The sequence below is a fragment of the Nerophis ophidion genome, linkage group LG13 (genome assembly GCF_033978795.1).
Source record: "Nerophis ophidion isolate RoL-2023_Sa linkage group LG13, RoL_Noph_v1.0, whole genome shotgun sequence".
NCBI classification, from domain to species: domain Eukaryota; kingdom Metazoa; phylum Chordata; class Actinopteri; order Syngnathiformes; family Syngnathidae; genus Nerophis; species Nerophis ophidion.
Window position 1 is genome coordinate 9788419 of NC_084623.1, and position 17302 is coordinate 9805720.

General features: G+C 40.2%; 1 protein-coding gene across 1 annotated transcript in view; it reads right to left on the reverse strand.

The window, feature by feature from the left end:
* LOC133564224 (partitioning defective 3 homolog B-like) overlaps positions 1-17302 on the reverse strand; it is a 405625-nt gene that overhangs the window by 221594 nt on the left and 166729 nt on the right. The window contains exons 14-15 of the mRNA XM_061918379.1: positions 15910-16068; positions 7086-7221 (exon numbers count right to left, since the gene is read on the reverse strand). Of these exons, the coding sequence (XP_061774363.1) occupies positions 7086-7221; positions 15910-16068 (295 nt within the window). The remainder of the gene's footprint in view (positions 1-7085; positions 7222-15909; positions 16069-17302) is intronic.

A 17302-nucleotide genomic window follows, 5' to 3' on the forward strand; every position in this document is an offset into this window, starting at 1 on the left:
ATTCTACACACAATACCCCATTACGACAATGTGACAACGTTTTTTTTGTAAAATTTATTTTTTGCAAATTAAAAAAAAAAAAAAAAAAAATCGAATGCACATATGTATTCAAAGTTTTTGCCATTTAGCTCTAAAGTGAGTTTAGCTGCATCTTGATCATCCTTGATTGGTATGGTATAGTGCGGTCTTTATTGTCATTGCGCAAACACAACGAAATTTCATTTTTAGACCGGTGCAATGGATGCCGAGCGGCTACAGCTAATAATGCGAGAGTCCAGTCCATTGTGAGAACAGCAGGGGACCCTCTTGCAAAAAAAAAAATTGTCAAAATGCACCTGAAAGACTCTCAGACTATATGACTATATAGTCAGAGCTGTTGCCCGTGCATTGAAAATGTATCTACCATGCTCCTGCTCGTGCTTAGCGTAGCACGCCCACGCATCGACAAGCCTGCAGACGATCAGCAATCTGCACACCTGGGACTGATGAGGGCAAACGGAATAAGGACAAGCGAACCATCGGTTCCTTGCGGGAACTTAGTTTCTCGTAAGCGACAAGCTTTATGCTCTCTCCGTGTTTCCTCTTCGTGCCTTGATTTGTCCCCTGTCTTCTCCCTTGTGTTTTCCTTCTGTTGTTCTGGATCTTGACTGTCTCCCCCGATTTTGACCCCCGCCTGCACACGGACCTTGTCGCCTCTCTCCCTGCCCTACAGACCTCACTTGGATCACGGACCCCTTTCGCCTAGCCCCCTTTGGATTTGTCTGCTTCTTCATCCAAGATCATGGTAATACACAACAGTTAATTACACACATAGTTTAATACCACACACGCACTTGGATTTTGGTCTCACACTCAGTTCCTTAGTTTAAGTATACTTAGTTTGTATTGTTTATTATTATTATATAGTGTGAATGTTGTCTGTCTATCTGTGTTGGCCCTGCGATGAGATGGCGACTCGTCCATGGATGGACGGAAATATATACATGTATGTATGTATGTATATATACATACATGTATATATTTATATATATATATAAAGTAATTGAACATTACCCCCCCTGGTGTCTTTGCCGTCATCTCCACTCTGTAAACCATAACAAGCGGTCTCCAAAGGGGTTTCAGAGAATTTGGCGGTACATCCAACCAGCCTCACAATCGCAGACCACGTGGTCTTTTGTGTATATAGTAAAAGTTTTAGATCTCATGACGAATGGGATCAAAAACAAAATGTCACTTTTACATTTGTGTTCAGTGTAGGTCTATATATCGTAAAGCAACATTTGTTTTTGGTCTCGGCCTGCATGTTGTCTGAATAAATGGATTCCATTGTACTCGAACTGCGTCCTATCCGTGCACGTGTCACAAATGACGGACCACACTCCAGGAGTGAAACAGTAGCATGTGAGGACATCGCACTCTTTCACCAGCATTACTCTCTCCATCATACTGTCGCTGGTTCTATTCCGACAATCTGATATTCTGTCGTTATTCCGCCTTCCAGATCTTCCATTAATCATTGTGTCTTCCACTCAGCTCTCCTTCCCCCCCCCCCCACAAACGTTGACATTTCTCGTCACTGCCAGCACCTTAATCAGCTCGACTGTCAAAAAACACATTCTTCTTTCACCTCGCGCGCAAACACGCAAATCTGTTCTCACTGCCTCCCACTCTTTGATGTTGGAAAAAAAACAACACAAAAAACATTTGTTCTGTAAAAGATAAATCATGCAGAGCTTTGCTCCAATAGCAGATGTCCCCTTGTTATGCACATTTTGGTTCTCAACCCTCTGCATTTGGAACCGTCTCTCTTTTGCTTTTTCAGTCAGTGTTCAAAAACAAGGGGAAAAAAGTACAAAAATGAAGGGTATTTTACTTGAACGAAGCAAAATGATCTGCCAATAGAACAAGAACATTTGGCTTGTCAAGACTTTCCAAAACAAGTAAAATTAGTGAACCCCAAAATACCCTGAAATAAGTATATTCTCACTATCAACAAGAGCACTTTTCTTGATAGAAAAAACAAATATGAGATCTTCTTTTCTAAGTATGTTGAAAAATATTCTTAAAATAAGTAAATGCTCGTGCCATTATCTTAGACCACAGACTGTGGTGAAGTAGGCCGGCTTCGTCGCGTGAAGAAGCCTACAATTTTTGGTTGTGCTTTTCCGCGTAGCAGCTAAGTATGTCATTATTTTGTCTTAGTAAGTTACTATTTATTGAGTTATTGAGTCTGTTTAGCTGATAAGGGGTAGCGCGGGATAGTTAGTGCTGCAAGGGGTTCTGCGTATTTGTTCTGTATTTACGTTGTGTTACGGTGTGGATGTTCTCCCAAAACGAGTTTGTTATTCTTGTTTGGTGTGTGCGTTCACAGTGTGGCGCATATTTGTAACAGTGTTAAAGTTGTTTATACGGCACCCTCTGGGCTGGGTGGGTGTAAGGAACAGTGTAATTCCGCCTGCCGCCACTATCACGTCTCCATCTCATCGCTGCCTGGGGGGGCAATAAACTACAGACTGTGGTGAAGAAGCCTACAATTTTTGGTTGTGCTTTCCGCGTAGCAGCTAAGTATGTCATTATTTTGTCTTAGTAAGTCAATATTGACTATTTATTGAGTTATTGAGTCTGTTTAGCTGATAAAGAATGCGCGGGATAGTTAGTGCTGCAAGGGGTTCTGCGTATTTGTTCTGTTGTGTTTACGATGTGTTACGGTGCGGATGTTCTCCCGAAACGTGTTTGTCATTCTTGTTTGGTGTGTGAGTTCACAGTGTGGCGCATATTTGTAACAGTGTTAAAGTTGTTTATACGGCACCCTCGGGGCTGGGTGGGTGTGAGGAACAGTGTAATTCCGCCTGCCGCCACCATCACGTCTCCATTTCATCGCTGCCTGGGTGGGGCAATAGACTACAGACTGTGGTGAAGTAGGCCGGCTTCGTCGCGTGAAGAAGCCTACAATTTTTTGTTTGTGTTTTCCGCGTAGCAGCTAAGTATGTCATTATTTTGTCTTAGTAAGTCAATATTTACTAAGTCAAAATAATGACATACTTAGTATCTCAGGTAACTAGGACTGTTTTGTTTTTACTTTACGGAAAAAAATATGGAGATATATATCGTATATTGCCACTCAGCATACGGAGCGGAAAATCATGCATTCAACTCTCCCGTCCAAAGGCAAAACCTAGTAACTCACTTCTAGCTGATTTTGCGAAAATAAAGGAAAACCAATCTATCTTGATGCTGTCTTACAAAGATCTACAAAGTCATCAAACGTACAGATGTTTTCTTCAGCTTTCATTTTCTTGCCGATTGAGCCATGGATTGAATCTGCTCCCATGAACGTGTGCCCTTTCTCCAGATATTTTATTACAATCTCGAGTGGGGCCCCATTCTGCTTTTGCACATTGGGCAAGAGCCGTGTACAGCGTCCAGTTTTTATTTTGACCTCCACAGTTATCTGCCCAAAAGAGTATGCAAGGGGAAGAATCAAGAACAATACATTTAATGAAGGTGCTTTCAAAGTCCTGGGCCAATCTTCCAAATATCCCCTCCTGCCATAATATCACATAATCAGGTTGACCGTCGGCCCCCATTCGTGCAAATGTCTCATTAAAGACAATAAAGCGACTGACAAAGAAGCTCCGATTGGTCCCTTGAGATACTAGGTTTTTCCTGTTGTATTTACGCGGTTATGTGGTAGTTGCTAGGTCCTGCCACGCGCGTAACAGCTTACTTACGGAAAAAATTACAATATCGCGTACACTAATGTAAAACATATCACCTAGGAACTCCGAAATCATTATCAGCTCAGTGTTGACCAACATTGAGTTACTGGGTTTTGCCTTTGGACGGGAGACCTTCACGCCATGTCCAGTCTAATTAATTTGCATCTCGGGAAAACTATCCACGCCAAAAAGCTGCACCATAGTCAAAGTTATGATAGCTTCTCAGCAACAAGCTGTAATATCTTACTCAGGTCATTTAGGACCAAAACCCTTAAAACAAGTAAAACACTCTAACATAAAATCTGGTAAGTGAGAAGAATTATCTTATCAGAATAGGCAAATATCACCCTTATTTGAGATATCTAATCTTACTTAGATTTCATTTTTTTCAGTGCAGGCTTCACTAGGAAGAGTGACACACACACTTACGAAGGCTGACAAATGTCCTTGCATTTGAACGCTCGTAAATGACACTATAGATGGGGTGAATTTGAAGAGCGAGGTCAGAAGTGTTTACCAGATTCAGTGCAAACACACACACACACACACACACACACACACATGCGCGCACACACAGATAACACAGTTTGATTCTGGTCAACAATGCCATGCATGCTTGTTCAAGCCCTCTCACATTTGCAAACACACATTTGCAGAATACACACTTTTCAAACCGAGCTCTGCACACGGATACAATTACAGCTTATGCGCACGACAAAGAACAGGTGAAAGTTCAACAATAAAAAAAAAAACAATACACTGTAAAAAAAAAAAAAAAAACTAATAGACAGCAGAGCCTTGACAAACACGTGAGGAGGAACATGGTGGGGAAAATAAAAAATAACGACGAGACGAAAGGCGAAATCAGGTTATTTTTAGATTGTTTCATATCTGAAGCCCTTGATTGCTTGCAATGGACGCTGCTTTTAATAACTGAATGTTGATAAACTAAGCAAAAAGAAAAGTGCATCATGGTGAGTTAGTCACAACAAGAGGAAACCAAGCTTAAAGGGGAACATTATCACAGTTGCAAAAGGGTTAAAAACAATAAAAAAAATCAGTTCCCAGTGGCTTGTTGTATTTTTTGAAGTTTTTTTCAAAATTTTACCGGTCCCCGAATATCCCAAAAAAAAGCTTTAAAGTGCTTGATTTTCGCTATTTGCGATGCCACTATCCATTTCCCTGTGACCTCACACAGTGCTGCCAATGTAAACAAACAATGGGAATACCACAGCAAGATATAGCGACATTAGCTCGGATTCAAACTCGGATTTCAGCGCCTTAAGCGATTCAACAGAATACGCATGTATTGAAACAGATGGTTGGAGTATGAAAGTATTGAAGAAGAAACTGAAGCTATTGACGCTATTCATAGCCATAGCACAGCCGAATAGCTGCATTAGCATCGCCGGTAAAATGTGCGGACCAAACGATCAGGACTTTGGCATCTTGTGACACTGAAGCAACTTAAATCCTTCGATTGGGAAGTGTTTGTTTCGCATTAAATGTGGGTGGAAGGAAACGTAATATAGTTGCAAATGAATCTGCAGGTTATCCATACATCTCTGTGCCATGTCTGCTTTAGCACCGCCGGTAAATAGCATGTTAGCATCGATTAGCGTAGCATGTTAGCATCGATTAGCTGGCAGTCACACCGCAACCAAATATGTCTGATTAGCGCATAAGCCAACATCAACAAAACTCACCTTTGTGATTTCGTTGAATGTATCGTTGCAAATGCATCTGCAGGTTATCCATACATCTCTGTGCCATGTCTGTCATCGCTGGTAAAATGTGGAGACACTTTGGTACATTCAATGGTGGTCTGGCGGCAGACACTTTGGCATCTTCGGGCCAGTGGTGCAACTTGAATCCCTCCCTGTTAGTGTTGTTACACCCTCCGACAACACACCGACGAGGCATGATGTCTCCAAGGTTCCAAAAAATAGTCGAAAAAACTGAAAATAACAGAGCTGAAACCCGGTGTTTGTAATGTGTTGAAAATGAAAATGACGGCTGTATTACCTCGGAGACGTCACGCTCTGACGTCATCGCAAAAAGACCGATAAACAGAAAGGCGTTTAATTCGCCAAAATTCACCCATTTAGAGTTCGGAAATCGGTCAAAAAAATATATAGTCTTTTTTTTGCACCATCAAGGTGCAAATTGACACTTACATAGGTCTGGTGATAATGTTCCCCTTTAAACATACTTAAAAATACGTAAGTCAACAGCCATACAGGTCACACTGAGGGTGCCCGTTTAAACAACTTTAACACTGTTACAAATATGCGCCACACTGTGAACCCAAACTAGATAAGAATAACAAACAAATTTTGGGAGAACATCCACACCGTAACACAACATAAACACAACAGAACAAATACCCAGAATCCCATGCATCCCTAACTATTCCGGTATAAATTATAGACCCCTGCCCCCGCTAAACCCCGCCCACCTCTACCAACGCACGGAGGGGGCTTTGGTGGTAGCAGGAAGTGTATATTGTAGCGTCCCAGAAGAGTTATGTTGTGTTACGCTGCAGATGATTGTCATTCTTGTTTGGTGTGGGTTCACAGTGTGGCGCATATTTGTAACAGTGTTAAAGGTGTTTATACAGCCACCCTCAGTGTGACCTGTATGGCTGTTGAGCGAGTATGCATTGCATTCGCTTGTGTGTGTGTGAAAAGCTGTAGATATTATGTGACTGGGCCGGCTTTTGCGCTCTCTACTTCTCCCTACGTCCGTGTACCACTCCGTAAAGTGGCGTTTTAAAAAGTCATACATTTTACTTTTTAAAACAGATACCGTAAATTTCCGATGTTACATTTTAAAGCATTTATAGGCCGATAATATCGGACATATCTCCAATACACTCAATAAATAATAATACATTTAAACCGAAGAGCACAATAAATAAACCACCTAAACCTACAAAACCAAAAATGAAAAAAACAATGTGTACGTTTTTTTTTTTTTCCTTGTGAAAATGAGTCAAGATTAATGCACGTTTTGTAGTACATAGCTTAGAGTTTGAAGCATGATACTGATAAAGCATGTTCCCCACGACATGAGAAGAACTGGGGGAAGCAGGGTGATTGGAAAAGTCTTCCCTTGAATAAAATGCATTCTGAAATATGTTGGGTGAATCAATAAAATCCATTACAGCACCACTTGTGCTTCGCTTATTGTTCTGAGAAAATGGCTGCTCGGGCAAAAAAAAAAAAAAAAAAAAAGGATGCACTGATCGCTTTATGATGTTTCAAAGCTTGGAAGGAAGATTGGACGGGTCAAACTTGAATCATTATTAAAACGAACAAACCTTTATGAGCCGTTAACCTCCACAACTTTCATTGAGCTACTCACCCTCGAGTGTATGAAAGGAGCAGTTGGCCGAAGGAGGGGTTGGCTGATCAGTCGTCTGACTGTTCCTCTGGTTCAGGAGATCAGTCACGGTAGGGAGGTGGTCCAATGTGCAATTTGGGGAAACGCCACGTTGTGTCTGGAAAAAATAATAATAAAACAAGCCATATTAATTCAAATAATATGACGTTTATTTGGATGGAAATGAAGGAATGTGTACAAAACCCAAAACCAGTGATGAAATAAGCAGGGGCGTCCATGATGACGTTGTGTGGATGGCAACATATGTTGCTCCAAAACCTGTATGTAATGGTGCCTTCACAGATGTGTAAGTTACCCACGGCCTTGGCCACTAATACACCCCCATACCACCACAGGTACTGACTTTTGGACTTTGCGTCTATGACAGTCATGATGGTTCTTTTCCGCTTTCTTCTGGAGGACACAACTACCCCAGTTTTTAAAAACAATTTGTAACGTGGACTTGTCAGATCACTCTTACACTTTGCGTCAGTCCATCTTGGATAAGATCGGGCCCAGTGAAGCCTGCGGCGTTTCATGGGTGTTGTTGATAAATGGCTCTTTCTTTGCATAGTAGAGTTTTAACTTGCACTTACAGATGTAGCGACCAACTGTAGTTACTGACAGTAGTTTTCTAAAGTGTTCCTTAGCCCATGTGGTGATATCCTTTACGCACTGATGTCACTTTTTGATGCAGTGCCACCTGGGGGATCGAAGATCCGTAATATCATCGCTTACGTGCCGTGATTTCTCCAGATTTTCTGAACCTTTGATGATATTACAAATCGTAGATGGTGAAATCCCTAAATTCCTTTCGGTAGAGAAATGTTGTTCTTAAACAATTTGCTGACGCATTTGTTCACAAAGCGGTGATATTCACACACACACACACACACACACACACACACACACACACACACACACACACAATTATTCTCTGCATTTGACCGATCCCCTTGTTCCATTTGTCATGAAAAAGGGAGGTTTTTTGGGTTGGTGCACTAACTGAAAGTGTATCTTGTGTTTTTTTTTATGTTGATTTAATAAAATAAAATAAAAAAATATATATATAAAATAAAATAAAATGAAAAAATAATAATACAAAAATTATTTTGCACCCCGGTACTATTCGAGAAGCGGGCCGCGGCCCGGTGGTTGGGGACCACTGCTCTAGACAGCACCGACACTCAACAACGGCACATAATTACTGGTTTGCAAACAATATTTTTAACTAGAGATGCCGATACTCTTAATTACCGAAACTGATATCAACCGACACCGATACATACAGTCGTGGAATGAACACATTATCATGCCTCATTTTGTTGTGATGCCCCGCTGGATGCATTAAACAATGTAACAAGTTTATTCCAAAATACCTGTAAATTAACTCAAAATATGGAAAAAAATATATAAATACGCCATATTTATTATTGAAGTAAAAAAGTGCTTTTTTTTAACATGCCCCAAAACTTGGGACATGCTCTCCCTGAGAGAGCATGAGGAGGTTAAGTTGGGCGGGGTCATGGGGTGGAGGGGGTTGAATTGGGGTGTATATTGTAGCGTCCCGGAAGAGTTAGTGCTGCCAGGGATTCTGGGTATTTTTTCTGTTGTGTTTTTGTTGTGTTACTGTCAAGTTCTGTTTGCTTGTTTGTGTTCTCCCCTAACTTGAAAAGGGTTTTTTGATAGTTTGACCAGGGGTTTCACTGGGACTTCACACTTTTTGTCAATCCAATGATGAGACAAATCTTTGTTTCTCCTTTTATTTTGGACTTGATTGTCTCTTTTTTTTTTTCATTGAATAACTGTAAGGCGAAAAACCGTCAGCCACCCTGGTCTCTGTAAACAGTTGTCACTTCTGTATTTAGTCAATTCTCCTAGAGCAGTGTTTGTTGGCCTCCAGTTTGAGCTGGAGCTGCAGACTTAAAAGGAGTGGATTGGATTGCTTCAGGTGAGAGCCTTCCTGATTAGTGATGGTCTTCAGCTGTTGGGATTTTGTGTCTGTAATTCCATGTGTGTCCTCTGGAGGAAATGAGAGCCAAACTCATATTTGGACATGAGGCCTTCTGTGTGGGTGAAGGCTATGGCCTTGTCTAGAGTTTGCCAAAACAGTTACCGTGCGGATGTTCTCCCAAAATGTGTTTGTCATTCTTGTTTGGTGTGGCTTCACGGTGTGGCGCATATTTGTAACTGTGTTAAAGTTGTTTATACGGCCACCCTCAGTGTGACCTGTATGGCTGTTGACCAAGTATGCTTTGCATTCACTTGTGTGTGGGAAAAGCAGTAGATATTATGTGACTGGGCTGGCAAGCAAAGGCAGTGCCTTTAAGTTTTTTTTTGCGCTTTGGACTTCTCCTTACGTCCGTGTACACCGCGGCTTTTGAAAAAGTCATGAATTATACTTTTTGAAACCGATACCGAAAATTTCCGATATTACATTTTAAAGCATTTATTGGCCGATAATTCCGGCAGTCCGATGTTATCGGATATCTCTATTATGAACCTAATTAGGTGAAATGACATAATCTCCCACGGCACACCAGACTGTATCTGGCGGCACACTAGTGGTTGAAAAACACTGATGTAGACCACAGGGAAGTGTTTTACATTTAGAAAAAAATATATAAATATGACCCCTTTTATGCGTCTTATAATCCGGTGCGTCTTTTGTATGGAAAAAGACCTGGCTAGACCCGCTCATTGGCAGGGATTCTTTTAACCCCGGTGCGCCCTATGGTCCGAAAAATTCGGCACTCTCACAGATGTTCCAGCACATTTACTCATTTTCCACCTGTTGGAATAATGATGTATATATGATCACACTAACTTTAGTATGCTTAAAGTCCGTTGCTTTAGTTATTGTGCTCAAGTTGGACTTGTTCTAATCTATGCAAGGACAAAACTTCTTGTCTGAGGTGTGGCCTCAGCCACAGATGTTATCAGCAAAGGACTTCAAGGACCTCAACGAAGATAAGATGACAACACACAGACGAAGCGGGGACGAGGTGAAATCCCTTGGCCCCCAGCCCATTTCGTCACGTACTGTGCGTCCTGGACCTGCTTCGCATAATATATGTGACCACTCCTTTTAGAGGCGGCCTCAGCGATGTTGACTATGGAACTCTGAATAAAAAGAGGGACGCAAGAGCTGAACCTTAGAGCGTAGGGCGAGGCTGTGACTAAGTGTTCAGCGCCATGCGTTCTCCTCATGAGCTAAATTGCTTCTTGTCATCAGTGTTTGAACCTGACACCACCTCAGGACTCAATGGGTTTGGGAGTTTTTAGCTGTGTGTCTATTGTGTCTGGTCTTTATCCTCTTGAAGAACTCATGACCTGTGACTGAGACCAACTTTCTGACACGTCTTGATATTGTTATTGATATTTCATCATACCCTGAATAGATTCAAGATCCCAGCAAAGCGGCCTCAGCACATAACCGAGGCTCCTCCGTGATGTTTTCTCCTTTTGCTTCATTTTTGCGTCTGTAAACGTTCCCAATCAATATGCCCTCTGGCAAGTTTCATTAGTTGATTTAATATTTCTACTTTTGTCAGTTTGAAGGTATGTCTGTGACCATGTTGGGTTTTTTTCCTTTCTTTAACGGCAGAGAACCAACAACCGTACTTACTTTGTATACGGACGCAATAATTAACAAGGACGACTGCCAAAAGTTTGGAAAGTCGAGCACAACTAAAACATCGCCAGCAGTATAATCAGTTGACCCTCTTAGGATGCGGATGAAAACAAACCAGGCGTTTCAGTGTCGTGATGTCTTTTTATGAGTGTTCTTTGGGAATTTAATTAGCATATTTGTGTGGTTTGTCTGTGTAAGCAGAAAATTTGTAATGATTAACATATATGCATATGCATGGCTTTCGCTGCCGCTCTTAAAAATGAGAACTCTGTCTGTTTTCTTTAGAGATAACATTATCTCCAGTTTCTTAATCATGTCCACCCTTTCCCAGCGGACTACGGCGGGGAGCATCGTAGGGGTCTAGGGTCTGTGTACGGTACAGGCCAAAAGTTTGGACACACCTTCTCATTTCAATGTGTTTTCTTTTATTTTCAGGACTAATTACATTGTAGATTGTCACTGAAGGCAAACATATATATATATATATATATATATATATATATATATATATATATATATATATATATATATATATATGCTGTATATATATATATATATATATGTATGTATATATATACATATATATGTATATATGTACATGTGTATATATGTATGTATTTGTATATATATGTATATACATACATATATATGTATATATATACATATATATATACAAATACATGCATATATACACATGTACATATATACATATGTATTCATATATACAAATATACACATATTCACATATATACATATATATACACGTATACATATATATATACATACATATATACATACATACATATATATATATATATATATATATACATATATATATACATATATATACAGATATATATATACATACATATATATATACATATATATACATACATATACATATATATATATATATATACATACATATATATACATACATATATATACATATATATATATATATATATATACATATATACATATATATACATATATAATATATATACACATATATATATATTATATATACATATATATACATATATACATATATATATACATATATAATATATATATACATATATATATATATATATATTATATATACATATATATACATATACATATATATACATATACATATATATATACATATATAATATATATATATATACATATATATATTATATATATACATATATATACATATACATATATATATATATATATATATACATATATACATATCTCTACCCCGCGACCCCAAAAAGGGAATAAGCGGTAGAAAATGGATGGATGGATATATACATATATATATATAATTTTTTTGTTTTGTTTTGTTTGTTTTTTTAGCGGTTACTGAAAATTATGACTAGATTTATAATACAAAAGAATTAGAATCAGAATGATCCTTTTTATGTTCACTCCTACTAATGAGTGTGTTTAATATAATGGCAATGTTTACCATATTTTACACTTTGTGTATCAATGAGTAATCCATGAATGAAAATGAGTAAAAACATATACTTGAGCATGTTGTGCATCTCATATACTGTTTACTTCTCTTCCACTACCAGCAGCCAGTGCAGGAAAAAAAAAAAAAACATTTACATTCGAGCCAAATAATCTCAGTGTGTGCACGGCCTTTGACAAATTCGACGGAGCAATGCAAAAATGGATCCCCTGAAAAGCATCCGGGATGAAAAGAATCGTTTTTTTTTTTTACCCATAAAGAAAAGAGATACGGCTGAGAGATGAACACTAAGTCACACGCATGCACGCGCACAAAAGGCACAAGGACAAAACAAGTGCAAATGCTCTTTTGCAGCCAGCTGGTAAAAGCAGGAGAGCGAGCAGGAAGACACGTGTCAAGTATACATTCTGATAAAAGGACTGAAACCTCAGTGTGGAAAGACGGCGGTCAAGTCACTAGATCATGGGGAAATATACCTGATTCTGCTCATACGGCGGAGACGGGATTAATGAAGTCTAAAAGAGGAAAATCCGTCAATTTCTGAAGAACATTGGTACCTCAATTTACGGGTATTTTGAGATTAGAGAGTTTAAATTGCGGGCAACATTTTTGCTTTCCCGCCGCTAGTGAATGCCAGTGAACCCCGTAACACCAAATATCTGGTCTTGGACTCTCTCCAGCATTAGATCATAGCTAAAGATGGACAGGAAAAAAGTACATGTGAAGGTGAGCGGATGATACTCACTGAATTAAAGAAATAAATCATCACATTTAAGGTTTTACTAATTACGTATAAAATACTACACGGTCTAGCTCCAGCCTATCTTGCTGATTGTATTGTACCATATGTCCCGGCAAGAAATCTGCGTTCAAAAGACTCCGGCTTATTAGTGATTCCTAGAGCCCAAAAAAAGTCTGCGGGCTATAGAGCGTTTTCTGTTCGGGCTCCAGTACTCTGGAATGCCCTCCCGGTAACAGTTCGAGATGCTACCTCAGTAGAAGCATTTAAGTCTCACCTTAAAACTCATCTGTATACTCCAGCCTTTAAATAGACCTCCTTTTTAGACCAGTTGATCTGCCGCTTCTTTTCTTTTTTTTCCTCTGTCACCCCGTCCCTTGTGGAGGGGGTCCGGTCCGAGGACTATGGATGAAGTACTGGCTGTCCAGAGTCGAGACCCAGGATGGACCGCTCGCCTGTATCGGTTGGGGACATCTCTACGCTGCTGATCCGCCTCCGCTTGAGATGGTTTCCTGTGAACGGGACTCTCGCTGCTGTCTTGGATCCGCTTGAACTGAACTCTCGCGGCTGTGTTGGAGCCACTATGGATTGAACTTTCACAGTATCATGTTAGAGCCGCTCGACATCCATTGCTTTCGGTCCCCTAGAGGCGGGGGGGGGGTTGCCCACATCTGAGGTCCTCTCCAAGGTTTCTCATAGTCAGCATTGTCACTGGCGTCCCACTGGATGTGAATTCTCCCTGCCCACTGGGTGTGAGTTTTCCTTGCCCTTTTGTGGGTTCTTCCGAGGATGTTGTAGACGTAATGATTTGTACAGTCCTTTGAATACATTTGTGATTTGGGGCTGTATAAATAAACATTGATTGATTGATTGATTGATCACATAAGTGACCGTGGCAGTCGGAGCGTAGCACTGCGAGTCTGCACCATACACAACGACACCAGCCTGGGATATTTCAATAATATCTACCGGGAAAATATCATACTGACGGACATTTATCCATGAAAATATGAATAAGCTGCTGATGTCGTGTTTGACGGCAAAGCAACTCGAAGGAGATACTGTAGGAGTCCACGCTCAATTCTGTGCATTATTATTACATTGCTTCATAAAACTGCAGTCGTCCCTCGTTTAACGTTGTCACAGGTTCCGGGAACTAGGAATAGTGATTAAAAATCAAATGATTCATAGCTAGAGCGTGTAAAAAACTGTTTGCAATATTCTAAATACATTTTTCAACAATATGAGAGTCCTCTAGACATGAAATAACGCGTTTAAGTCACCTTCAAACTCTGTTAACCCAATATGATAACAGACACCGGAACTTTTTAAGTCCCATTGAGAATATAGAACATTACACACGGCGCTCAAACATGTTTTTAGTACGACTTTGGTAAGCTAGGAAGCCGCACCGCTTGTTGGATTGTCGGCGCATTAAATATACGACAGCAAAAATGGCACTTATTACCAGAAATATTATCTGGCGTTTTGTTTCGCAATATTATGCAAAACCAAAATGTTTTACCTTCTGGTACCTGCTGATGTGTATTTGGGATCTGCATAAGTCCTGAATTGATTGATTGATTGAAACTTTTATTAGTAGATTGCACAGTACAGTACATATTCCGTACAATTGACCACTAAATGGTAACACCGAATAAGTTCTTCAACTTGTTTAAGTCGGGGTACACAATAATCAATTCATGGAAAATGTGCGCGCATCCGCCATTGTAGTCTGTGATGACATTGTAGTCGATAAGCTTCTTCTTTTTTTTTCTATCTTCTTGTTATGGTACATTCATCCTCCGCTGTTGCTATTTCTAATATAGTGTAGTGTAAAGTTCTTACTTATATCTGTCTGTAGACTCGTCATGAAACTGCTAAAACATACCGGTGTAGTGAGTTTACATTATTCACCCAAGTATCAATCAATCAATCAATGTTTACTTATATAGCCCTAAATCACTAGTGTCTCAAAGGGCTGCACAAACCACTACGACATCCTCGGTAGGCCCACATAAGGGCAAGGAAAACTCACACCCAGTGGGACATCGGTGACAATAATGACCCAGTAGGACGTCGGTGACAATGATGACTATGAGAACCTTGGAGAGGAGGAAAGCAATGGATGTCGAGCGGGTCTAACATGATACTGTGAAAGTTCAATCCATAATGGATCCAACACAGTCGCGAGAGTCCAATCCAAAGCGGATCCAACACAGCAGCGAGAGTCCCGTTCACAGCGGAGCCAGCAGGAAACCATCCCAAGCGGAGGCGGATCAGCAGCGCAGAGATGTCCCCAGTCAATACACAAGTAACTTTAGTTATTAGAGATTTCCAAACAGACGGTTTTTCACGGGACACATTTCCGGCCTTGTTGTTGTTTCCGGATGAGAAGATGCTGCTCCGTTATTGATTGAAGTAAAGTCTGAATGTCATTAAAACATTTAGCGCCATCTTTTGACACTTCTTCTACTCCCGTCCTTGCACGCTACACCGCGACAACAAAGATGACGGGGAGAAGACGCTGCCAAAGGTGAGTCACGTAAATAAAACGGCTCATCCGGAAGCGACTGTCAGAAAGCGGCTTGAAGATGATCTGTAAAACATAATCTATGCAACATTTTGACCAAAAAACCACCATTACATGTTATGTAGACCACAAGGAATTGTTTTAGATTCATAAAAAAATCATAATGCGCCCTATATCCTGGTGCGCCTTTTGTATGAAAATAGACCTGATTAGAACCGCTCATCGGCATTGCGTCTTTTAATCCGGTGCGCCCAATGGTCCGAAAAACATGGTATTTTATACCAATAATCAAGGGCTATGTTCATATGATATTTAAATCATTAAGACGGCAGTGGAATTACTTTTGTTGCATTTGACACCTGTTTTTTTATATTTATATACAAACAAACGTGCACTGTGAGGAGTCGAAATGGTGTGAGCGAGTACCTTCAGAAGTCTCAGCACCACAAGTTGGATGGTCCCTCTTGCGTTTCCCTCATGTGACATTGAACGCCGGAGTGTCTCCATGGCAACGTGGTTGGAATGTCCGAGCAGGGATGCGCCGTTCACCGCTACCAGCTGGTCATTGACACACAGACGTCCATCCTACACCATAAAAACACACACACACACACATATACTGGTTATCATTTGTTCAGGACTTGTGGGGACCACCCTTGCTACAGGTTGTGGAGGCATAAAAAAATGAGGTAAAACGGCCACTGCCCAGTTAGCTCATACACGTCTTTAAATCTCTGGATTGATGAAGTAATGTGCTGTTCAGACCTACTGGGGACCCTGGGGAAAAATAGTTAAAATGGTTCATGGGGACCAAATCTGAATAATTTTGCACAATTCACACACATTTGTAGTATGTGACTACTGAGGACCATTAAAATAAGTTCAAATTAAATATATTAAAAATCACATAGGCATCTTCAGAATGGAACTGACTATCATTTAAAAAGGTTTCCTTTTAGGGGAACTGTTTTTTTGTCCCCATACTGTCAAAGGTCCTCTAAAAATGATTGTGTAAACAGAGCGGTGTCCCCTTTAAGTAAGCATTGCCAGAACACACACACGCACGCACGCACGCACACACACACACACACGCACACATGCACACACACACACACTAGTTATCATTTGTTCAGGACTTGTGGGGACCACCCTTTCTAAAGGTTGTGGAGGCATAAAAAAATGAGGTAAAATGGCCACTGCCCAGTTAGCTCATACACGTCTTTAAATCTCTGGATTGATGAAGTAATGCGCTGTTCAGACCTACTGGGGACCCTGGGGAAAAATAGTTAAAATGGTTCATGGGGACCAAATCTGAATAATTTTGCACAATTCACACACATTTGTAGTATGTCACTACTGAGGACCATTAAAATAGGTTCAAATTAAATATATTAAAAATCACATAGGCATCTTCAGAATGGAACTGACTATCATTTAAAAAGGTTTCCTTTTAGGGGAACTGTTTTTTTGTCCCCATACTGTCAAAGGTCCTCTAAAAATGACTGTGTAAACAGAGCGGTGTCCCCTTGAAGTAAGCATTGTCAGAACACACACACACACACACACACACACACACACACACACACACTAGTTATCATTCGTTCAGGACTTGTGGGGACTACCATTTCTACAGCTTGTGGAGGCATAAAAGAAAATGAGGTAAAATGGTCACTGCCCAGTTAGCTCATACACGTCTTTAAATCTCTGGATTGATGAATTAATGTGCTGATCAGTCTTACTGGGGACCCTGGGGAAAAATAGTTACTATGGTTCATGGGGACCAAATCTGAACAATTTTGCATAATTTACACACATTTGT